The following is a 22,119-nucleotide window of genomic DNA, read 5'->3' on the forward strand; positions in this document are numbered from 1 at the left end:
AATGCTCACAATTTTCCAAATTTAATAAAAACTATAAACCCTCAGATCTAAGAAGTTCAATGAACCCTAAGAATAAGAAACAAAGAAAACCACATGAAGTCACATCCTCATCAAGTTGCTTGAAATCAGTGATAAAAAATTTTTAAAGCATCAAGAGAAAAAATACACATTATGTAAAGACCAAAGAATGATAGCAGATTTCTTGTTGGAAACAATGCAAGCTAGAAGACAGTGGAACAATATCTCTAATGAAAGAAAATTCACTGTAAAATTTATATCTAGTGAAACTACCTTTCAAAAACAAAGACAGAATTTTGTTGAGATTATTACTGTAAAAATACTTCCAAAGTCATTTAACATTAAAAGAAGATATCCCGTAACATTAAAAGATATTTTAATATCTGGAGGAAAAAATGGTATAAAAACAAACCAACTAAATCAATACCAAAAGATGCTATATACTATAAAAATATTTTGGTTCTAAGATATAATAATAAATACACTTAGAAATTTCTGAGAAGCCAGCCAGATTCAACCAAAAACAAACTCTACAGAGGAGTTTCTTTTCAAAATAAAAAATCCTGAGGCTCATAGATCAAAAAATAAGTAGTAGGAATTATGTATATGATTACATACAAATAAATGCATTCACAGTGAATACTTATTTCTTGCTGAGGATGTAAAACACAAAATATTTTTTGCATTATAAAAGCGTACTTTACAAATACTTCCCTTCTATAAGTGATTTATTTAGATATTTTTAATATTAATGACATGTTATACTTATCTAACATAAAATTATTTTATTGAATATTTTGTGTGACGAGGTAAGAGTAATACATTAGGAGCCCTGCAGACTGAAGAACAATCAGAAAGGAAGCTTAAAACATCACTGAAATGATATGGGAAATAAATCATCTCACAAAATGATACAGAAAACCATTTATCTCATAAAACTGCAAGGTAAGCTTTAGGTCTAAAATAACTCTTTAATACATCATCCAAAACACACAAAAAAAATCTAAAATAAGGACAAATACAGAAATATTAGAATCCCAAAGGTCCAATCCATCTTCTCCTTATCTATTTGACAAAATGAAGGCATTTTTAAAACTTAAACTTTCAATAACAAATACCTTACTAAAGATGAGCGATCGTGCTTATAAAAACATAACGCTTGTTTTTAAGAACATTTTACCTTCCGGTGTGGGTTTGTCTTGAGGGAGATCTGGCATATTTTCATCCAAAAGGTCTGCTAAGGATTGAGAATTTGCCAGCAGCTTCTGATAAGACATGGCAAATTCCTCATACTGTTTATGTCTATCTTCACTTAGCTCCCCTTTAGAATGTAGAATCCGTCTGTTAAAAAAATGATAAAATAATCTGATAGTATTATCAAAATAGATTTGACCATGTATTGTTACATCAGTTGTGTTCTATAAAATTATGATTTTATCACACAAACTTAGCACAATTTTCACTAACTTTCACTTATTTTTACTATCTAACGTTTTTAAGATGTATCTGAAAATTAAAATTTGTATAATCAAATTCACCTAAACAATTTTAACACTGGTTCCTCAAATATGAGGTTGGATTAACAATTATGCCTGCAGTAATGTCACATTTAACAATAAAACACTAAATAATTAAAAACCATTAAGAATTTTTTTATACCCACATTTCCCTGACAGTTACCAAAATATTCAATGCAATTAAATAGAAGTTAGTTTAGAAAAAACAAGTTATAGTAAGGAAGCTTAAAAACATCTATGAAACAAACTTTCACAATGATTTGAATCAAAATTATCTTTTGCAAAAGCCTGCTTTCAAATGTCTTCTAGATAGTCAATTCTCTTTACCGTGCAAAAAAAAACCAAACCCACTGCTGTCGAGTCGATTCCGACTCATAGCGACCCCCCAGGGTTTCCAAGGCTATAAATCTCTATATAAGCAGACTGCCACATCTTTCTCCTACAGAGCTGCTGGTGGTTTCAAGCCATGGGTGGTTTCAAACCTCCAACCTCTCAGTTAGCAGTTGATCATTTTAACCACCACATTGTGCAAAGATTGGTTATTTATCCATTTAACAAATATTTACAGAGCAACCCACTTATGCAAGACCGGGCCATTCTGAGGAGCAGAGGGTTCAACTACTCTTCAACTCTACAAACCATACACCAATAAACCACCTATAGTTAGAAATTTCAAACTACTGAAAAACTTCAAAATGTGTAGTCAAATAAAAACCTTCCTACACTAGTGTAAATGGTTAAGACTCTGATAGTTGGATTCATTTTTTTCTATACTATTATGTGACGGTATAATATTTGAGGTTTATAAACCCTAACGCAAACACAATATAGGTTTCAAAAAGTCAATTATAAATTTTAAATTAAATCATTTTCAAAAACCGTATTTGCAAGTTTTTTTTTTATTCCTTGCCAAAATTTGAGTTTTCTTATGAACCATAAAGAAAATGAGTTAGTTATTACTATTTTTTGTGGTAAGATATCTTCTTAAAAGTTACAAAAATAAAGTTGAAAAATCGTACGTGCACTTATCCTTCCATACTTATTTGGAAGAATTTCAAATAAAATTTCAAACTTTGCCATCTTACCCCATCTCCACCAATAAAAGTTTTTGTTTAAATGCCTAACACTCCAAATAATAAAATTTTACATTTTGGAAAAATCAGTTCCCATTACAAGCACGAGATAGATCAATGCATAGATCAGTTACAGTCTTTTTTTTTAATAAATGAAAAATCTTCATTTTTTTTTACAATTTAAATATACATTAGACAGCAACTAACAGATCGGTAAAATGCCAAAATAGTTTAATGTTGTTGTTGTTGTTAGGTGCCGTCAGTTCTGACTCATAGTGACCCTATGTACAACAGAACAAAAACACTGCCCAGTCCTGCGCCATCCTCACAACAGTAGTTTGGTTTAACAGCTAACCATATTAACCATTAAACCAAATGCACTGCTGTCAAGTCAGTGGCAACTCACAGCGACCCTACAGGACAGAATAGAACTGCCCCATGGGGTTTCCAAGGAGCAGCTGGTGGATTTGAACTGCAGACCTCTTGGTTAGCAGCTGAGCTCTACTAATCCAGGATAAGAGTGTTTCTCTAAAAACACTGTCAGTACAGAAAAGATAATTTTTTCTCTTCAAACATTTATTTCAGACTAATTTTACCAGCAAAAACAAAAAGTTTTATGAATGACTTGTAAAACTTAAAACAAAAACCCAAAGTATTTTGAAATGTTCACACCCATGAAAGAAACTACTGACATTACTTTGAATGAGCCTGCTAGAACTTTCAATCAGAGGTTCTAATACAAGTCATTTTTAAGCTAAAAAAAAAAGCTATTAACATTCAATAGGTAAAAATCAATGATCCAAATATATAATACTCAAAAGTAGGCTACTCTAAAATGCTCTGCAATGTTAACAAAAGTGTTAAGTGATAAAAATTGATATTCTGAAGCAAATTATATTAGAAGGGATAACAATGGTTCTATGGGATATCAAAACCTCTGACCACTAAGATGCAACGTTATTTCAGTACTTGAAAACAAACTGGAAAATATTTCAGAATAAAATAACCAGGAACTTTATTTCTCCAGCAAGTTTGAAATTCTGGACATCTGGAGAACATCCCATTTATTAACATATACAATACTCACTAAGGATTTCCGACGCATAAGCAGTAGCAAGTAGATGACTATTTATCAGAACAGAAAGCGAACTGTCCGGTAGTATCAACCTCACTTTACAATACTTGCCTAGGACTTTGCACTTCATCAATTAAAAATGACTTAATTCTATGATAGTTTCATATGTATTCGTTTCAGTTATCCAGTCTTACTGGAAGCAAATTAAAACTTTAATGCTTCAAAGACACTTCTTACCCTCCTGAATCTCAATCCCATGATCAAATTTTTAAACAGCACCAATTTACCTAACTATAAGGAATATGTACTTAGGTTACTACTTGGTGTCAACAGTCCTCAGAAAAAAAGTTTAGATTTTGGTTGGTTTCTTTTTAATCATATTTTATACTGCGTAATTTATCAGCAGGACTGGATACCAATGAAAAGAAACTATAAAAGTTCTGTTATATACAGAACTTACGTAGGCACACATATTTTCAATATACATTTACTGAGTATCTGGCTAAATTCACAGCGTGAAGTAAAACTATGGGGGTGGGGATACAAAAAGAGAATTTTCACACTTTAAGCAGAGAAATAACCCATCAAAGGTACTCGAACATTCAAAACCCCAATCATTTAAATGTTATAAAGATGAAACCTTTTAAAATGAATATACTATGCATATAAGTTTTTGTGAGTCTATGAAGCTCATAGAAAAACATTTTCAGTTTGATTAAATTTTTTAGAAAAAATATAAGCACAACTCTTCACCCAGGGATTGGACTATGGGATAGGAAATGATACTGGTGAAGAATGAGCTTCTTGGATCAAGTAGACACATTAGACTATGTGGGCAGCTCCTGTCTGCAGAGGAGATGAGAGGACAGATGGGATCAAAAGCTGGCCGAATGGACAGGAAAAGAGAGAGTGGAGAGAGCAGCGTGCTGTCTCATTAGAGGGAGAGCAACTAGGAGTATATAGCAAGATGTATGTAAGTTTTTGCATGAGAGACTGACTTGATTTGTAAACTTTCACTTAAAGCATAATAAAAATTAAAATATATATATATATAAGCAAAATCAATCTGAAGATGTGATACATCACATACATATCGTTTTAATTACAATCTGGTCAGAAATACATCTATTATATAAAGTAAAGCTGAACTGAAGCCATTCTTTCAAGAATGTCATAATCAGAGGTCCGCTTATTTCTTCTGTAAAGGACTAAATAGTAAATATTTTAGGCTTTGTGGGCCATATGGTCTTTGTCACAACTACTCGACCATAATCATATAGCACAAAAGTGACCCTAGAGAATACATAAACAAATGAATGTGGCTATGTTCCAATAAATCTTTATTTCTGGACATGGAAATCTGAACTTCAAATAATTTTCATGTTTCACGAAATAATCTTTTGATTTTTTTCAACCATTAAAAAGGTTATATTACCATGGTTAGCTCACAGGCTGTATAAAAACTAGTGGTGGGCCTAACATGGTCCACAGGCCTGTAGTGTGCCAAAAAAACCAAACCCACTGCCGTCAAGTCGATTCCAACTCATAGCGACCCTATAGGACAGAGCAGAACCGCCCCATAGAGTTTCCAAGGAGCACCTGGCAGATTTGAACTGCTGACCTCTTGGTTAGCAGCCGTAGCACTTAACCACTACGCCACCAGGGTTTCCAGTGTGCCAATGCCTATCATAAATAACCAGAGTTAACTGAATCGGTATTACTGTTTAATGTCATACAAACTAGTTCACTCCTTCCATAGTATCACTGCACAAACGAAGGTACAAGTACCATTTAAAAAAAAAATCAATAAAGACAATATTAATTCATGCTTATTCATCATAATAAAAATGCATGAGAACAGACCTCCTTTATCTAATACATGTGAGGCATCACAGCCTAGAAGCATCCCTAAGGTACATCAATTCTTGATTTGAGGAGTATTCTTTGTATTACTAATTTAGTATGTAAAACTGACAGAAAATATCAAATAGTCCATTCTTGAATCAAGCATTATATCTCAAAAAATTTTTTAAATCATTAATGCCTCAAAAAATTCTAGTATTGAGATACATTTTTATTCCATTTTTATCGCTATTTCTTTTATTTTACGTATCGTTTACTTTGTCATTTTAAAAAATTTTACTGTTTACTTTGTCATTAAAAAAAATTTTAAAACAAGCTATCAAAGTTTAAGAAGTTTACTTTAACACACCAATTTTCAAGATCATAAAACGGCACAAAGGGGAATTCTCATTCAAACGTCTTTCAGAAGAACTAAGTAGGCAATGTAACAGCTAACTAAGTTTGTGCTAGACTGCTAACATAAAGGTCGGCTGTTCGAATCTGCCCAGTAGTACCAGGCTATCTGCTTCCATTAAGATTACAGCCAAGAAAACCCATGCAACAGTCCTGCTCTGTAACAAATGAGGTCACCATGAGTTTGAATCAACTCAACAGCAAACCACAAAAATATTTACTGACCACTTAACAATGTGCCAAACAGTTACTAAGGGTTTTTATGCATATAAATTCACTATATCCTTCAGACATACCTCAGAGGTGGAGTACTATCATTATCCATATTTTACAGGTTAGAAAAATGAAGCGCAAAGATGTTTGATAACTTGTCCAAGCTTATAGGCCAAGTAAAATGACAGATCTAAGATTTGAACCCAACCAATGTGGCTCCAGAGTCTATGCTCTTAACTACTGGATTATGCTGCCTTTTAAAGTAAAATTAGCCACTTTGGATCATATATTGACATTAGAATGTCTCTTAAATGTATATATCAAAGGCAAGTTTCCCAACTGAGGTGCTTACTTTATATTCTTTTTGGTTATTTCTTCTGTCTAGATTTGACTTTATAAACACTGAGTGGCTACCATGTTTACAAAAAAAAAAAAAAGATACCTTAAAAACAAGTAAAGCGATTAAATGCAGATAATGATGGGTACTACGTAACAAGTGAAAAGTACAACACAAGGAGGTAGAAAAGACTGCTGGACAATTTGTAAAGAACTGACGGCTGTTACACTAGGCAAGCCCTTTAATCCCAATATCAGTTCTACTGTCTTCAAAATATAGGTATTCCTTTCAAGGTACTGTAGCATTAGTTAAGATTATGAATGTGAATACACTATGTAAATGTACAGAGGTATTTCATGGGGGGGGACCCCAAAGCCCACTGGAGAAAAAGCAAGAACTTCAATGCCAAGTTACTATTTCCATCCATCATCTCCAAATTAAAAAAGAAAACCTTGGCAAGAATACAGAAAATCCATTTTAGCTTTGACCTTCTGCAGTCATGCAACACAGACCACATGCCCAAAATCTTAAAAACAGTAATCATGAAGATGACCCAAGAAAAACTACTAGGTTTTACTTTTCATCTTTTTAAGCACTCTGTCAAATTTTCATGAAAATTTGCTTCAGAATTAAATTTTCTTCTGGTTTCACTTTCACTTAAAATTATTTTGGTTAAAAAAAACCCACAACTGTTGCCGTCAAGTTGATTCTCACTTAGCATGGCCCTACAGGACAGAGTAGAACTGCACAAAGGGTTTCCAAGGAGTGGCTGACTAATGGATTCGAACTGCCAATCTTTTGGTTAGCAATTGAGCTCTTAACCGCTGTGCTACCAGGGCTTGGGTATTTTATAGCCTTGTGAAAAGACACTAGAAGAATTTAGGCATTTTTTAATCACTCTTCAAAATTATCATTAGGCTAAAATATGCAAAAGCATTCAAGTAAGTTTAAAAAAGAGGTAAACAAGTCTACATGGCGGCAGTTCATCTGAAAAATTAGGATTTTAGATGTGTTTAAGCCTAACAAAAAGTCAAAAGAATAACAAGACAGCTATAAAACCTAATATATTTTAAGGTCATAGGTAGAAAAGAATGCATCTGAAACAAAAGCCCAAAAGACAGCGAAGTGTGTGGAAACCACGGAGCAAAACCAAAGGAACTAGAGGTATGTAGCCTGGAGAAGATGAAAGGGAAACATCTTGGCAGTCTACAAATATCTGAGGATTATTATGGTAATAAAAGAGAGACTCGTTCTATGTCAGTTTTTCACAAACTATCTGCGGTAAAGGACAAATTTTTCCCCAAACTGTTGAAGCCATTTTTGTAAAATACAGTAACACATCATGGAAATGTAAAATTGCTATAAAAATGCCTAAATTCTTAACAGCAATCTCTGTACTTCACTATGAGCAGGTAAACAATTCATGGACCCCCTCCCCTACTTTGAGTAGCTTTATTATACACTGTACCAGAAAAATAAACTACATCAAAGGGAACTACTTTATGAGGAGTTAAATTTCAGTCTGATTACGAAGAATTCCTAGCAAAAAGGTGTGTCCATCACTGGAATGGCTCAAAGGCCCCAAGCTCCTTTGTAGGTATATTTAGAGGAAGAATTTCATCTGTCAGATAATCTGTAAAATAGATTCCTGCATTGGAATTAAATCACTGTAGAATCCCCGTAATCTCTAAGGTTCTATGATGCCAGTCAAAAGCAAAAAACAGAAAGAAAAGAAAAACACAAAACTCCTGAAGTAGCCAATAAAAAGCATTCTATGCATACTTGTAATATCGGCTGTGATGTACTAGAGTAGAATGTATATGGGAAATGTACCATGAAAACAGCAAAGCAGTATGTAAATCATAATTTAAAAAACCCTTTGCTATCGAGTTGATTCCAACTCACAGCAACCCGACAGGACAGGGTAGAACTGCCCCATTGGTTTCCAGGGAGCGGCTGGTGGATTCAAACTGCTGACCTTTTGGTTAGCAGCCGAACTCTTAACCACTACACCACGAGGGCTCCAAATTATAATTAAGAAACCTTAAAATACGTGAGAATTATTAGAAGACCACCATATTCCTTTTTAATCCATTAAATCCATTATTCACTATATAAATACATTGAGGCTGTGCCTTCGAAGTTTAAAACAATCCTTGCTCTTCAACAGCACAAAAGAGGATGACACTCGTTTCTCTTTTTCTTTTTCTTTAAAGAATCATTGATGAACACCATTGTTATCTTAAATTCTCACCTCTAAGTAACCTTCAGCCACCAGAGTTTAGCCATATAGTCTCTCCACCTATCCTGACTCTATCCTAACTGTATTACTTGCACACACTATTATTCTCTTCTAGTTAAGTCAATCACCTTTCAGTGGGAACCACTTAAACCAGAGCTCCCCCAGTGCACTAAATGGAAAAAAAAAGGATACTTCCCCGTACCAATTCCTGAACAACAGCAATTTCAGATCCTAAACCACGCAAACTTCAACAGTTGCAAAGTACCCAGCCAAATACTACTGCTGTTCGTCCTTTCTGCACCTCTTTAGCCCTCCTCCAAATTCACCCTCCATAAAAGTTGACCTAATGCTCACACACTATTACTACATCAACTTCTATCTCGTTGATTCTTCCGAGGTACAGATGTCACACGGTAGTCTACAATATATTAATCAAAGTTGACCCCTAAATCAGGTATCTTCACTAGTTACCACAGGTACAGTACACTATTCCTTTAGAATTTTAAAGTTGATGCCCCCAGGAAAAAGAATCCTGTAAATGCACTTTACATAGTTGCATTTAAGAAAATTTTTCACAACTAATTTTGTGCACAATTTTGCAAAATTCTGATCAGAAATACTAAGAATGATTCAGTTTCTTAAGAAGAGCAAGTTTCGACAGTGACATCAATAAATTGAAATACAAAACAATGAAAGCAAACCTGTTATAGAAGGAACATCAAGACACACAGAAAAATAATAGTAGGTATGTTAAAGTGACAGAAAAAGAAAATTTACCACTCAGTATTAAGGAGTTTTTAAAATCACAGGAAGAAAACACATCCACAAAGTAAAAGTCACCATATACTTGCCAGGTTTCCTTTAAAATCAGAAACAAATTCTATTGTAGACTCACATTTAAACATGTGTACTTAGAAAATTAAACTTAGAAATTTTCCTGGAATGTTAAGAAATCACCTGCAACGAGCCCTTTTCCATAAGTTCTTTCAGTGGCATGAAGACTTTAAAATTTTTTAAGCATGAGCTCCAAAATAAATTCTCAATTCTGAGAAACATTTGAAAATCACCTGTTTTGTCTCTCAGTGTTCTGTAGCTCCCTGTGGTCCCTTTTCAGGTGTTTGGTCAAAGACGTAAAGTATTCTTTTAAAAGATTCTGGAAAGGCTGTTGTTTCTCTGGACTAATTATCTCACTAGGAGGAAAACTCAAATTAAACTTCTCTGCAGCACCTTTTACTTTCCTTGGTACGAGTCCAGCAATATCATCTCCACAGTGTCGACAAAAACTAATCACCACAGAAACATGAGTATGGGATTCTCGATCAGCATTAATAATATTTTTTAGCTGTTCATAGATTAAGGAAAGACCTTCCTTGTCAGTGAAAATTCCAACTATCGTCAATTCTGCAATGAAACGCAAATCAGTTCTTAACTTGGTAATGTTAGGTGTTTTCTCCTCTTTCCTTGCTTCAAAATGTTTTTTCCAAACCTGAAGAAGTGATGGGGCAAAGTCTGCGTAACGCTGGTGAAAGAGAGAACATAAGTGCACAGCACAATTCACATCGGATATTTTTAGCTTTGCCTCCACAATAGAAGCTACAGCTTCTGCAATGTATTTGCTTAAATTTAAACCATTAAAATCATGGGACAAGGAGTCTCTCTGTTGTTCCGTAATAGTTTTTAGTTTCTTGACAAAAGCAGTATTCTTCTTCAAACTTGAGTCTAGACGACTAAAGAAATTTTCCTCTGGTCGGTTGTCTGGAGCATTTTGGTTTTTGCTACGAAGTTCCTTCCTTAACTGGTGTCGTTCCCAAGCTTCCTGATGAAGCTGAAGGGATTCCTCTTTCTCTCTATATAAAAGACAAACAAACAAGTAAATAAAATACCTTGCATACTCTGAAGCCTCACTGACAAACCCCGTAAGAGTGAAAGCCAATGAAAAAGTAATTATATAAGCATCAAAACCCAAGAATAAAAGATGCAAAAGGCACTTGACTAATTTCAAAGACATTTCATTAATGACTTAAGATAACGCGAGTCCAGTATATTGATAATACAAAATGGGGTAGAGCAGAGAATTTTGAATAACTACATTAAAATTAAAAATAATTCTGCCAATTAGCAAGCTAAATGGATAAAATACATGATACTTAATATAAAAAATACAAAATAATATGCCTGAGGATATAAAACAGACAAAGCACTAGGCAAACAGAGAAAAAAAAAGCCCACAAAACACTGCTTTAATTAAAAAATATGCATTATAAAAGAATATATTAAAAACATTTTGAAATGTTAGGTTTGATTTTTCTATTCTTGGCATTAAGCCAAGCTTTTGGTAAGTACCTAGCTAGGTTTGGGGTCTTAAAATTCAAACATGATTTAGAAAATTTGGAAAGAAACCAGAAGAGAACTATCACATTAAAGTCCTTTAATAAGAAGCTAATAAACCCAGTTTATCCTGAAAAGAATAGTTAAAAATAAATCTACCTATATTTCCTCTAAAAAGATGAAAAAAAATTTAAATTACAGATGTAGTAAAATAACCTGAGCAGGACACCAACAAAAAGAACATCAAAGAGGAAATCACCAAATCAATACCATTTACAGTAGCCCCTAAGAAGATAAAGTACTTAGGAATAAATCTTACCAGAGACGTAAAAGACCTATACAAAAAAATCTACAAGACACTACTGAAAGAAACCAAAACAGACCTACATAAGTGAAAAAACATTCCTTGCTCATGGATAGGAAGACATACCAAAAAAACCAAAACCAAACCCAGTGCCGTCGAGTTGATTGTAAAAATGTCTATTCTACCAAAAGCCATCTATAGATAAAAAAAAAAAAAAAAAATTGCAATTCCAATCCAAATTCCAATGACATTTTTTAATGAGATGGAGAAACAAATCACCAACTTTATAAGGAAGGGAAAGAGGCCCCAGATAAGTAAAGCATCACTGAAAAAGAAGAACAAAGTGGGAGGCCTCACTTTACCTGATTTTAGAACCTATTATACCGCCACAGTAGTCCAAACAGCCTGGTACTGGTACAACAACAGATACATAGACCAGTGGAACAGAATTGACAGCCCAGATACAAATCCATTAACATATGAGCAGCTGATATTTGGCAAAGGCCCAAAGTCAGTTAAATGCAGAAAAGACAGTCTCTTTAACAAATGGTGCTGGCATAGTTGGATATTCATCTGCAAAAAAAATGAAACAAGACCTATACCTCACACATGCACAAAAACTAACTCAAAATGGATCAAAGACCTAAATATAAAATCTAAAACAATAAAGGTCATAGAAGAAAAAACAGGGACAATGCTAGGAGCCCTAATACATGGCATAAACAGTACACAACAAATTACTAACGATGCACAAACACAAGAAACTAGATAACTGGGAGCTCCTAAAAATCAAACACCGATGCTCATCCAAAGAGTTCACCAAAAGAGTAAAAAGATTACCTACAGACTAGGAAAAAGTTTTTAGCTATGACATTTCCAATCAGCACCTGATCTCTAAAATCTACATGATACTGTAAAAACTCAACTACAAAATGACAAATAACCCAATTAAAAAATGGGGAAAGGATATGAATAGACACTTCACTAAAGAAGACATTCAGGTAGCTAACAGATACGTGAGGAAATGCTCACAATCATTAGCCATTAGAGAAATGCAGATCAAAACTAAAATGAGATTCCATCTCACTCAAACAAGGTTGGCATTAATCAAAAAACACAAAATAATAAATGTCGGAGAGGTTGTCGAGAGACTGAACACTTAGACACTGCTGGTGGGAATGTAAAATGGTACAACCACTGTGGAAATCAATTTGATGCTTCCTTAAAAAGCTAGAAATAGAACTACCATATGATCCAGCAATCCTACTCCTTGGAATATATCTTAGAGAAATAAGAGCCTTTATGCGGAGATATATGCACACCCATGATCACTGCAGCAGTGTTTACAATAGCAAAAAGACGGAAGCAACCAAGGAGCCCATCAACGGATGAACGGATAAATTATGGTATATTCACACAGTGGAATACTACACATCGATAAAGAACAATGATGAATCCTTGAAACATTTCATAACATGGAGGAATCTGGAAGGCATTATGCTGAGTGAAATGAGGCAATTGCAAAGGGACAAATATCATATGAGACTACTACTAGAAGAACTCGAAAAATAGTTTAAACAGAGAAGAAAATATTCTTTGATGGTTACGAGGCGGGGGAGAGAGGGAGAGAGGCAGAGATGTGTTCACTAATTAAGTAGTGGAAAAGAACTATTGCAGATGAAAGGAGAGACAACACACAATACAGGAGAGGTCAGCAAAACTGGACTAAACCAAAAGCAAAGAAGCTTCCTGAATAAACTGAACACTTCAAAGGCCAGCATAGCAGGGGTGGGGGTTTAGGGACCATGGTTTCAAGGGACATCTAGGTCAACTGGCATAATAAAATCTATTAAGAAAACATTCTGCATCCCACTTTGGAGAGTGGCGTCTGGAGTCTTAAATGCTAGCAAGCGGCCATCTAAGATGCATCAATTGGTCTCAACCCATCTGGAGCAGAGGAAAATGAAGAAAACCAAAGACGCAAGGTAATCATGAGCCCAAGAGACAGAACCAAAACCAAACCAAACCCAGTGCCATCAAGTCGATTCCGACTCATAGTGACCCTATAGGACAGAGTAGAACTGCCCCAAAGAGTTTCCAAGGAGCACCTGGAGGATTCAAACTGCTGATCCTTTGGTTTGCAACCATAGCACTTAATCACTACGCCACCAGGGTTTCCAAGAGACAGGAAGGGCCACATAAATCAGAGACTACATCAGCCTGAGACCAGAAGAACTAGGTGGTGCCCAGCTACAACCCATGACTGCCCTGACAGGAAACACGAAAGGGAACCCTTGAGAAAAGAGAACCCTTGAGGGAGCAGGAGAACAGTGGGATGCAGACCTCAAATTCTCATAAAAAGACCAGACTTAATGGTCTGAGACTAGACGGTCCCCGGAGGTCATGGTCCCCAGACCTTCTGTTAACCCAAGACAGGAACCATTCCCAAAGCCAACTCTTTTGACAGGGATTGGACTGGGCTATAGGATAGAAAATGATACTGGTGAGAAGTGAGCTCCTTGGATCAAGTAGACATATGAGACTATGTGGGCAGCTCCTGTCTAGACGGGAGATGAGAGGGCAGAGGGGGTCAGAAGCTGGCTGAGTGGACATGAAAATAGAGTGGAGAGAAGGAGTGTGCTGTCTCATTAAAGGGAGAGCAACTAGGAGTATACAGCAAGGTGTATATAAACTTTTGTATGAGAGACTGACGATTTGTAAACTTTCACTTAAAGCACAACAAAAATTTTTAAAAAAAATAATAACTTGAGTGGGGGTGGGAGGGTGGGGGCTAAACAATTTGACTTTGAGGTTTCTGAGGTATCAGAACATGTAACTCTAAAACAAATACCTAGAAAAGTAGATTTTTATCCTTCTGAAAAAACCATCCCTGAGTTGCATTATAATTCTGTGATTTTCCACTACAAGCTATAAGTTAATGGAAAAGTTGTATTCGTCACTGGGAATATGGACATTTGAGTATCTCCTGTAAATCTCCCAGTCACAAACACTGGATTACCAGTGAGAGTACATTTTAGGAAAACACAACCCATTATGTATATGCATTGAATAACTCAATTTTCACCTATATTAAAGACACTTTTAGTATAATGTTAAAGATAGTTTTAGTATACATAATAAATATTTACTCATGAACTAATATGATGCTTTAAAATACTCCTGGGTGGTGCAAATGGTTAAGCACATAGCTACTAATGGAAAGGGTGGTGGTTCAAATTCACCCAGTGGTGCCTCAGAAAAAAGGCCTGGCGGTCTACTTCCAAAACATCAGACCACTGAAAATCCTATGTACAATTCTACTCTGAAACACATGGGGTTGCCATAAAGTTGGAATCGATTTGATAGCAAATGGTTTGTTTCTTTTTTTGGTTAAAATATTCCATGGATAATTGTTGAAACTGGATAATGAATACAGATTAGGAAGGGGATGGGTCACTGTACCATTGCATTTTTGCCTATGTTTGAAATTTTCATGATAAAAAGTTGAGGTTTTGGAGATTTTTCTTTTAAAGCTCTTTTGTATAGGAGGAGAAAGAGTGAGCAAAAGTTATTACGAAATTGAATATTCTTGAAAATATAAAATAAGCAAAAAACTCCCTGGAATAACGGTTCTGAGTATTCCCAAATTGACCACTATATAACCTTTCAGACTGAAGGATCCAGCTCTTCACTAAAAACAGAGGTACTAATGAAGAACTTTGGTGAGAAAGCAGGTGGCTGTTCTAGAGATCTAGGAAAATTCAAGTTTGCAAACAGCTTTCTAAATCACAGATATGAAAAGGAGAGTTCATGCTATTCAACAAGTCATTTTTTCTACATCCTGTTATTCTCCTTGTGAAGACTATCTTGTTTTTTTCACTAGCTCATTATATTAACTGTAGAGATTAACAAAGTTAAAAATACAGTGGGAGGCGTTACAGAATTGTGCTTAAGGACAAAGATTTTAGAGCAGACCAACCTAGATTCAAATCTCAGCAGCTCCACTGTTCACCATGACCTTAGGCAAGACACTTAACTACTTTAAGCCTCAGTTTACTAATCTGTAAAACAAGGATCATAAAACTTACCTCATTAGGACTGTTTTAAGGATGTATGCTGATATACTTTGTACAATGCCTGGCACATCATAAGAAATCAACAAACAGTAGTTATTAAGAACTAGATTTTCAACTTAAAAGGATGAAGTACTACCATACCATGAAAAAAAAATTTTCTTTATAAAAATTTAGATTACCCTAGGCCAATGGGGTTATATTTATTAAAAAGTATTTATTAAACAGCATCACCAACACGATTATCTAATTTAAATAACTAAAATATCTTAAGTATACCTCTAGTCACCAAAACTAACAAGTAAAATATTTCCAACTCTCAAGGAGCTGCACCTAGAAAGTTTTATTTCAAATTTTTTCCCAAAATACTCCAATCTTGCTATTGCTTCACACCAATAATTAAAACGCATTTTCTTACTTCAACTGAGCAGCTTCTTCTTCTTGCTGACGTTTTGCCTGTTCTTCTTGCTTCTTTCTCTCTTCCTCTTCATGTTTCTGTTTTTCTTCTTCCTCTTTCTTCTTTAATTCTTCCTCTGCCTTCACCTTTTCTTCTTCTTTTTTCTTGCGTTCCTTGTCTTCTTTTTTTCTTTTATCTTCTTCCAGCTTCTTCTTTTTATCTTCGGGGACCTTAATAACCTCCTTCTTGGCAGTAAGCTTGATATCATCTTTTGGTTTCTCCCTGCTGCTCACTGGCCGTCTTTCACTGCAGTCCTTTTCCTTGTTGTTTAGCAAAGATTCTTTTTCTTCCATATTTGCTGGCTTTTTACGCTCAGCTGGCATTATGTTACCCAAGGCAATCTAGAAAAGTAAAAAAAAAAAAGTCAGTATTGTAAATGCAGTGACCTTTTATTTAATGATGTGACAGTATTTTTTAAACAGGATATATTAATGTAACTTGGCAACTGTGAGAAATAAATGCATGCAAAATAGATACTATTTCGGTGATAAAAAATTAATTGGTCACATTGCACGTTCTCTCGTTACTAGTTATGCATATGTCTAAGCAAATCTTTTTTTTACTTTTTATAACAGAAAATTCAAACACATACAAAAGTAGAGAGCACAGCATAAAGAACCTCCATGTACCCACCACCCAGATATAACCATCATCAACTCCAAAACACTGTCATTTAATCATAAATATTTCAGTATATATGAGAATATCCTGAATCGGTTTTAACCCATGTTTTACAACTGTTAAGAGACACTGGTCCAGTATTTCATACAATATTCAATAGAAGTATTTAAGTTATAGAATGGGAGCATAAATGAGTTCTTATGCCCTATAAACTACTGAATAAAATAGAGGACTCACAAATTTCACCTCATTGCTTTAACCTTATTATCAAACTTTCAATGTAAAAGCTGTTAACTCTCTTAAATTAGACTAGACCTTTAATGTCTTTATTAGTATTAATCCAAATCATTTCATGAAAATAATGATTATAAAATCTATAAATTCTGCTCTACACCTGCCAATGCAAGAGCTACTACTAGCCCAGGCTTTCTTAACCTTGGTACTAATGATATTTTGGACTGGCTAATTTTTTGTTGGGGGGTGCTGTTCTATGCATTTTGGGATGTTTAGCAGCATCCTAGCTTCTATCAAGTAGATGCCAGTAGTGGCCATCCCACCTCCCACTTTTGACAAACCAAAAATGACTCAAGACACTGCCAAATGTCTCCCGTGGAGCAAAATCACCCAGGAGTGAAAATCACTGCACTGGTCAAATGTGGCTATTTAATAGCCACGTTTAAAATTTAATTATAATTAAATACAATTTAAAATTCAGTTCTTCAGTCCCTATCCATATTTTAAGTGCTCAATGCCACACTGGCTAGCAGCTACCACACTGGGCAGGACAGATACAGAACATTTCACCACCACAGGAAGTTCTACCAGACAGCATTTGTCTGTAGTAATGGCTCTATACAGTTAACTGGAAATAACCTCAGAAACAAAAAATTTCCCCAGCATGATTTTTTTCTAAAAATATATTTCTCTAAACTCAGAAAAACTAGTTTTGTGATGTAATTTCTTTCCTGGACAGTGTTTCATGTTTTAACTCCTAAATCATCTGAAAATTGTACACAAGAAAATCAAAACACTTTCTGTTAAAGAAGTATTTAAAAAAAAACCAAACCCATTGCTGTCAAATCGATTTCCACTCATAGCGACCCTATAGGACAAGGCAGAGCTCTCTCATAGGGTTTCCAAGGAGCGGCTGGTGGATTTGAACTGCTGACCTTTTGGTCAGCAGCCAAGTTCTTAACCTCTGCATCACCAGGGCTCCTTAAGAAGTACAGGATTACCTAAACTTCCTAGTTTTTATTAAAGCTAAAGATATACATGGTATTCTTAGGTATTTTCAAATACAGGTTTTACATCACTGCGGCAAAACTAGGTTAGCAAACAAAACATGTGCAATAATAAATACTTTTAAACACACAAAGAACTTACTTCAGCACTGTTATAAAATGATATCAGAGAAAGACAACCTAGGCCAGTAGAAGAATTTTAAGTAATTTTTGGAGGCACATGCCACACTCTGTACCTTCTCTCAGCCACCTCTTCCTTCCCCTTTTTCTCTTTTACTCTCTTATTCTCCTCCACTTCCATGTTCTATGCATTCATTTTGACAATGACACCTAAAGGCTTTAGTTAACCCCACTGGTGGAACTCAGAACAAAAAAACAAAAAAATAGGCTGTTAATCCTGTTTAAAAAATCATTTCAAAATGTGGAAATACATAACTTATTTATGTGCCAAGAAAGTATTTACATTTACATTATCTAAAAATTTAGTTATCAATTCTACACATCCTCAATTAAGTAAAAAAAAATACCCACCTTTAATGTGAAAAATATGGTCATGCCCTAAAAATCAGCAAACCTTTTAACAAATAACACTAACAGCTACCGCTCATCAGCACTGTGCTAGACATTTACTTACATTATCTCATTTAATACTAAAATCTTTATGAAGTGGGTATTATTTTCCCTATATTATAAATGAGTAAGCTGAGACTGGACCAAGTAACTTGACCAAGGCCTCCACAGCTAAAGACAGAGCTGAAATTTGAACTCACATTCTTAACCAAAGTTAAGAATCCTAAGGGCACCAAATTGTGAGTTGGAAGGCTTGATCACAGATCCTAACTATGACAAATTATAGAATTATGAATCTTGGGGTAGAAAGAGTCCCCTAATAATTAACGGTTAAGCAGTTTTTACATAATGTCTTTAACTTTTCCCAGATTCTGGCTGAAAAGCACGAGGACAAGATAGCACCTAAGTAAGCACAATCTTATTTAGGGATATTCGTCATTACGTGCAAAAAATTAAAATAATAATACAGAATTTGTACTTTCTGATGTGAAGCATCAACAAGTGAATTTTAGGGTTACAAGTAATTACAGTTCTCAGACAATATAAAAAATGGCATCAAAATTTATGTTTTATTATGAAGATAAAATGAAATCTTATCAAAGTTATTTTTTAAATTTTAAAAAGAAATTAGCTTGGAATCTAACAAATTCATAAAGGATCACTCACCATTTATTAGCTCAAAAGAGTCTCCCCCAAAGCTTTGTGACTCTATAGTATTCATTTACTTAATAAATTTTTATCTCAAATACCTACTACATGAAATAAACTCTAGTAGGCATTCATGATAATTGAGAACATGATAAAACACAAAGAGATTCTCAATAAGGCCCTTACATCTTGATATTGCTGTCTTCCTTGAATGATGTCATACCTACATTATAAGCATATACTTGGCTAAATTTCAGTGAACAAAAAATATGACAAAAATGTAAAGGTTCACGTAGGGACAGTATGTAACATGTGAAACTAACATGGGCTTTGGAGTCAGACAGACTTTAAGTTTGCATCCCAAACTAGCTATGGAAATTGAGCACCTTAATTTCTCTAAGTTTGTTGTTGTTGTGTGCCATGGAGTCAGTTCCAACACAGAAACCCTATAGGACAGAGCAGAACTGCCCCATAGGGCTTCCAGGGAGCAGCTGGTGGATTCGAACTGCCGACCTTTTGGTTAGCTGCCTGAGCTCTTAACCACTTTGCCACCAGGACTCCCCAAGTCTATTTATTCATCAACAAATGGAAATATTTTTTTATCTTATAGAGGTCTTGATATAAATAAAGTTTCTAGCATAGCAGACAGCATGAGGAGGCACTCAACAAATGCTGATTCTCTTTCACACCAAAAAAATACCAAACCCACTGCCATCGAGTAGATTGCCACTCATAGCAACCCTATAGAACACTGAAAAGTTATTTTAGAGTTAGAAAACCCATTAGGCTTCATCCATTCTGATTCTCTATTTCTACTCTGAGGTAGCAGCAGCAGAGTGATCTGTCCAAGATTACACAAATAGTGTGGGGGCTGGGCCAAGACTCACTGTCCAGTGCTCTTTTCCACTATATAACCTGACTTTAATATTTAGGAAACAAAATCTACAAATGACATAATTCAGATCACTACATATGTATACTAAGAAAATTTTAAAAATTAAGCTGAACATTAAATTAGGCTTAATTTAATGCTCAACTTAATTACTTAATACAATGCTAAAACTCTTTAATAATAAATTCATGCTTCAATAAACAGCCAAAGACTTTATCTAAGGTGTTTCAAAGTTTGTCAAGTAAAAACCAGAACGTTAAACAGATTTTATCTCAAAATAATCAAGGTAAAAATCAGTGCTCTTTACATTAGAATATGATAGCTCTAACAAGGTATTTTACCGAGTTAAGTAAAATTATATTCAGACACCCCTGAAAAGGAAACCATGCTTTAAAACGCCCTTCTTAGCTCCCAAATGTGCCCTGGTGGAGCACTTGGGCTGTATATTTTATATGGTATTCTAAATATACATTGAAGTTACCAGTGAAATTATCTTACTGGTAAAAGAGGTACCAACAGAGTGGAGGGGTAGGTTTAAGGGGGTATTTCCCTTTTAAAGAGTCTCCTTTGCATGAACCGTATGGATTATGTATGAAATCACTACAGAGTGAGAGAATAGTGTTTTACCTTTTAATCTCGTATTAGTCCAAATGTTCTAACTAAAGGGCAGAACCACACAGGAGCATTATTTCCCAGTTTTTAACTTTAGTCTTTGAAGAATGTCCTTAGAACAAAAAGAGACTCATTCAAAGTTTTTACAAATTCCACCAGAGTTCAAAAATGGTTTTCTTGAGGTGTCATGCAATTTTTATGAACCCCTGAAAACTATGATAAATGAAAAGGGTGGGTGATAGTTTTACTTTGATCTGAAGCGCTACTGTTTTTAAGAGTTGATGGTCCGGCCAGTCCAGTGACTACCCCTGGAGCCTCTAAACTGGCTCTGCTTTGCCAATCTGGACACCGAATAGCCTATGATCATCTCCTTAGTCCAACAGTACTAACAAGAGAGTACCTGAAGCCTTGGAATGAAGGCAAAGCAAAGAATCAACCAGCCTTGTGATCAAATGGAAATAAACTAAATGACCCGGGTCCACCATTCTCACATACACCAAAACCCCTTCCCCTACACACACATCTCCCACCAACCCCTGCTTCCTCCACATTCCTGTATCAAACACACTTCCCCGCTACAACTTCCCTTCCTACGGCCACCCACGGGTGACCTTCGCAGACCATCCTTGCCCCAACCCCAACTTCTCACCCACACTCCCTTCACCACGGAAGACTCACCGCTAGTCTTCCTACTCCACATCCTCCCACACACTCGCCCTCCCCACTTCCTCGCCCTCGCTTCCCTCCCAGCTCTCCCAGAGCTTTCCCCAACCTCCCCTCGCTCTACTCCACGCCCCCAAACACCTTCACCCCGCCACAGAAGGCTCCCCGCCTCCAGTTCCGAGGCCCGGCCCAGGCGTGTGGGGCAGGCACCTCCTCTACCGCCCCTCAAGCCTGCCCCGAGCCGGATTGATGGGAGCCTCCGGGAGAGGGGTCTGAAGAGGACGACGCCGGACCAGCGGTCCCTCTACTGCTCCCCACCCCAGGAGAGCTGGGGTGCGGAGTCGCCCCTTGGGTCCCTCAGGGAGTAGGGGTCCAGGCCGGAGTCCCCCAGCCCCGCTTCCTCCCGATCGTTGGAGCGGAGGGGAAGGAGGTTCCCCGGGACTCACCTCGAGCCTGTTGTCAACATTAGCCCCGGGTTTCCCAGCACCAACTCCAGCGCTCGGGCTCTCCCCTCCCCTCCCCCCACCTATCTCGCACCCGAGGACCCGCCTTCCCTCAGCTCCCCCTCCTCCCTCCGCCCGACGGCCCTCCCGCCCGCCACTCACCAGCGCGGCCGAGCTGCGAGTGGGGGCGGGGCGGAGGGAGGCCGAAAGGAAGAGGCTGTCTGAGCGATTGCCAGATTGCAAAACAGTCCGAGTCGCCCATCCCTCGGCATGCCAATGCCCTCAGGTTGGCTCTGCGGTGGCTGTTCCAGAGCAACGGCTCACGTAAGTGTGAGCCACTTAACGGCTGGTTCAAGTTGCCCACTCGATAAAAAATAGGAGGAGCGAATTTTTCAGACAGGCAGCCAATGGGGCAGCCACTACTAACACCTCAGGCCAGGGCCCCGACAGCGGGGAGGAGTGTTCTGAGTACCGGAGGCAGGAAGTGGATTGGTCACTAGGAAAGGGAAAGCGCCCGAACTGGAGGTGCGCAGGCG

General features: G+C 36.4%; 1 protein-coding gene across 3 annotated transcripts in view; it reads right to left on the reverse strand.

Annotated features, from left to right (window-relative positions):
• Nucleotides 1-21,862, reverse strand: part of UPF2 (UPF2 regulator of nonsense mediated mRNA decay) — a 140,013-nt gene extending 118,151 nt beyond the window's left edge. For 2 of the 3 annotated variants that reach the window (XM_003410584.4, XM_064284855.1), the window contains exons 1-4: nucleotides 21,587-21,706; nucleotides 15,855-16,234; nucleotides 9,799-10,578; nucleotides 1,199-1,359 (exon numbers count right to left, since the gene is read on the reverse strand). In XM_003410584.4, coding sequence (XP_003410632.2) covers nucleotides 1,199-1,359; nucleotides 9,799-10,578; nucleotides 15,855-16,216 — 1,303 coding nt within the window. In that variant the 5' untranslated portion in view covers nucleotides 16,217-16,234; nucleotides 21,587-21,706. Of the gene's footprint in view, nucleotides 1-1,198; nucleotides 1,360-9,798; nucleotides 10,579-15,854; nucleotides 16,235-21,586; nucleotides 21,707-21,745 lie in introns of those variants that run through there. The other variant, XM_010590732.3, reaches the window with a different exon arrangement.
• Nucleotides 21,863-22,119: the final 257 nt, after the last annotated feature.

The sequence above is a fragment of the Loxodonta africana genome, chromosome 4, assembly GCF_030014295.1.
Source record: "Loxodonta africana isolate mLoxAfr1 chromosome 4, mLoxAfr1.hap2, whole genome shotgun sequence".
NCBI classification, from domain to species: domain Eukaryota; kingdom Metazoa; phylum Chordata; class Mammalia; order Proboscidea; family Elephantidae; genus Loxodonta; species Loxodonta africana.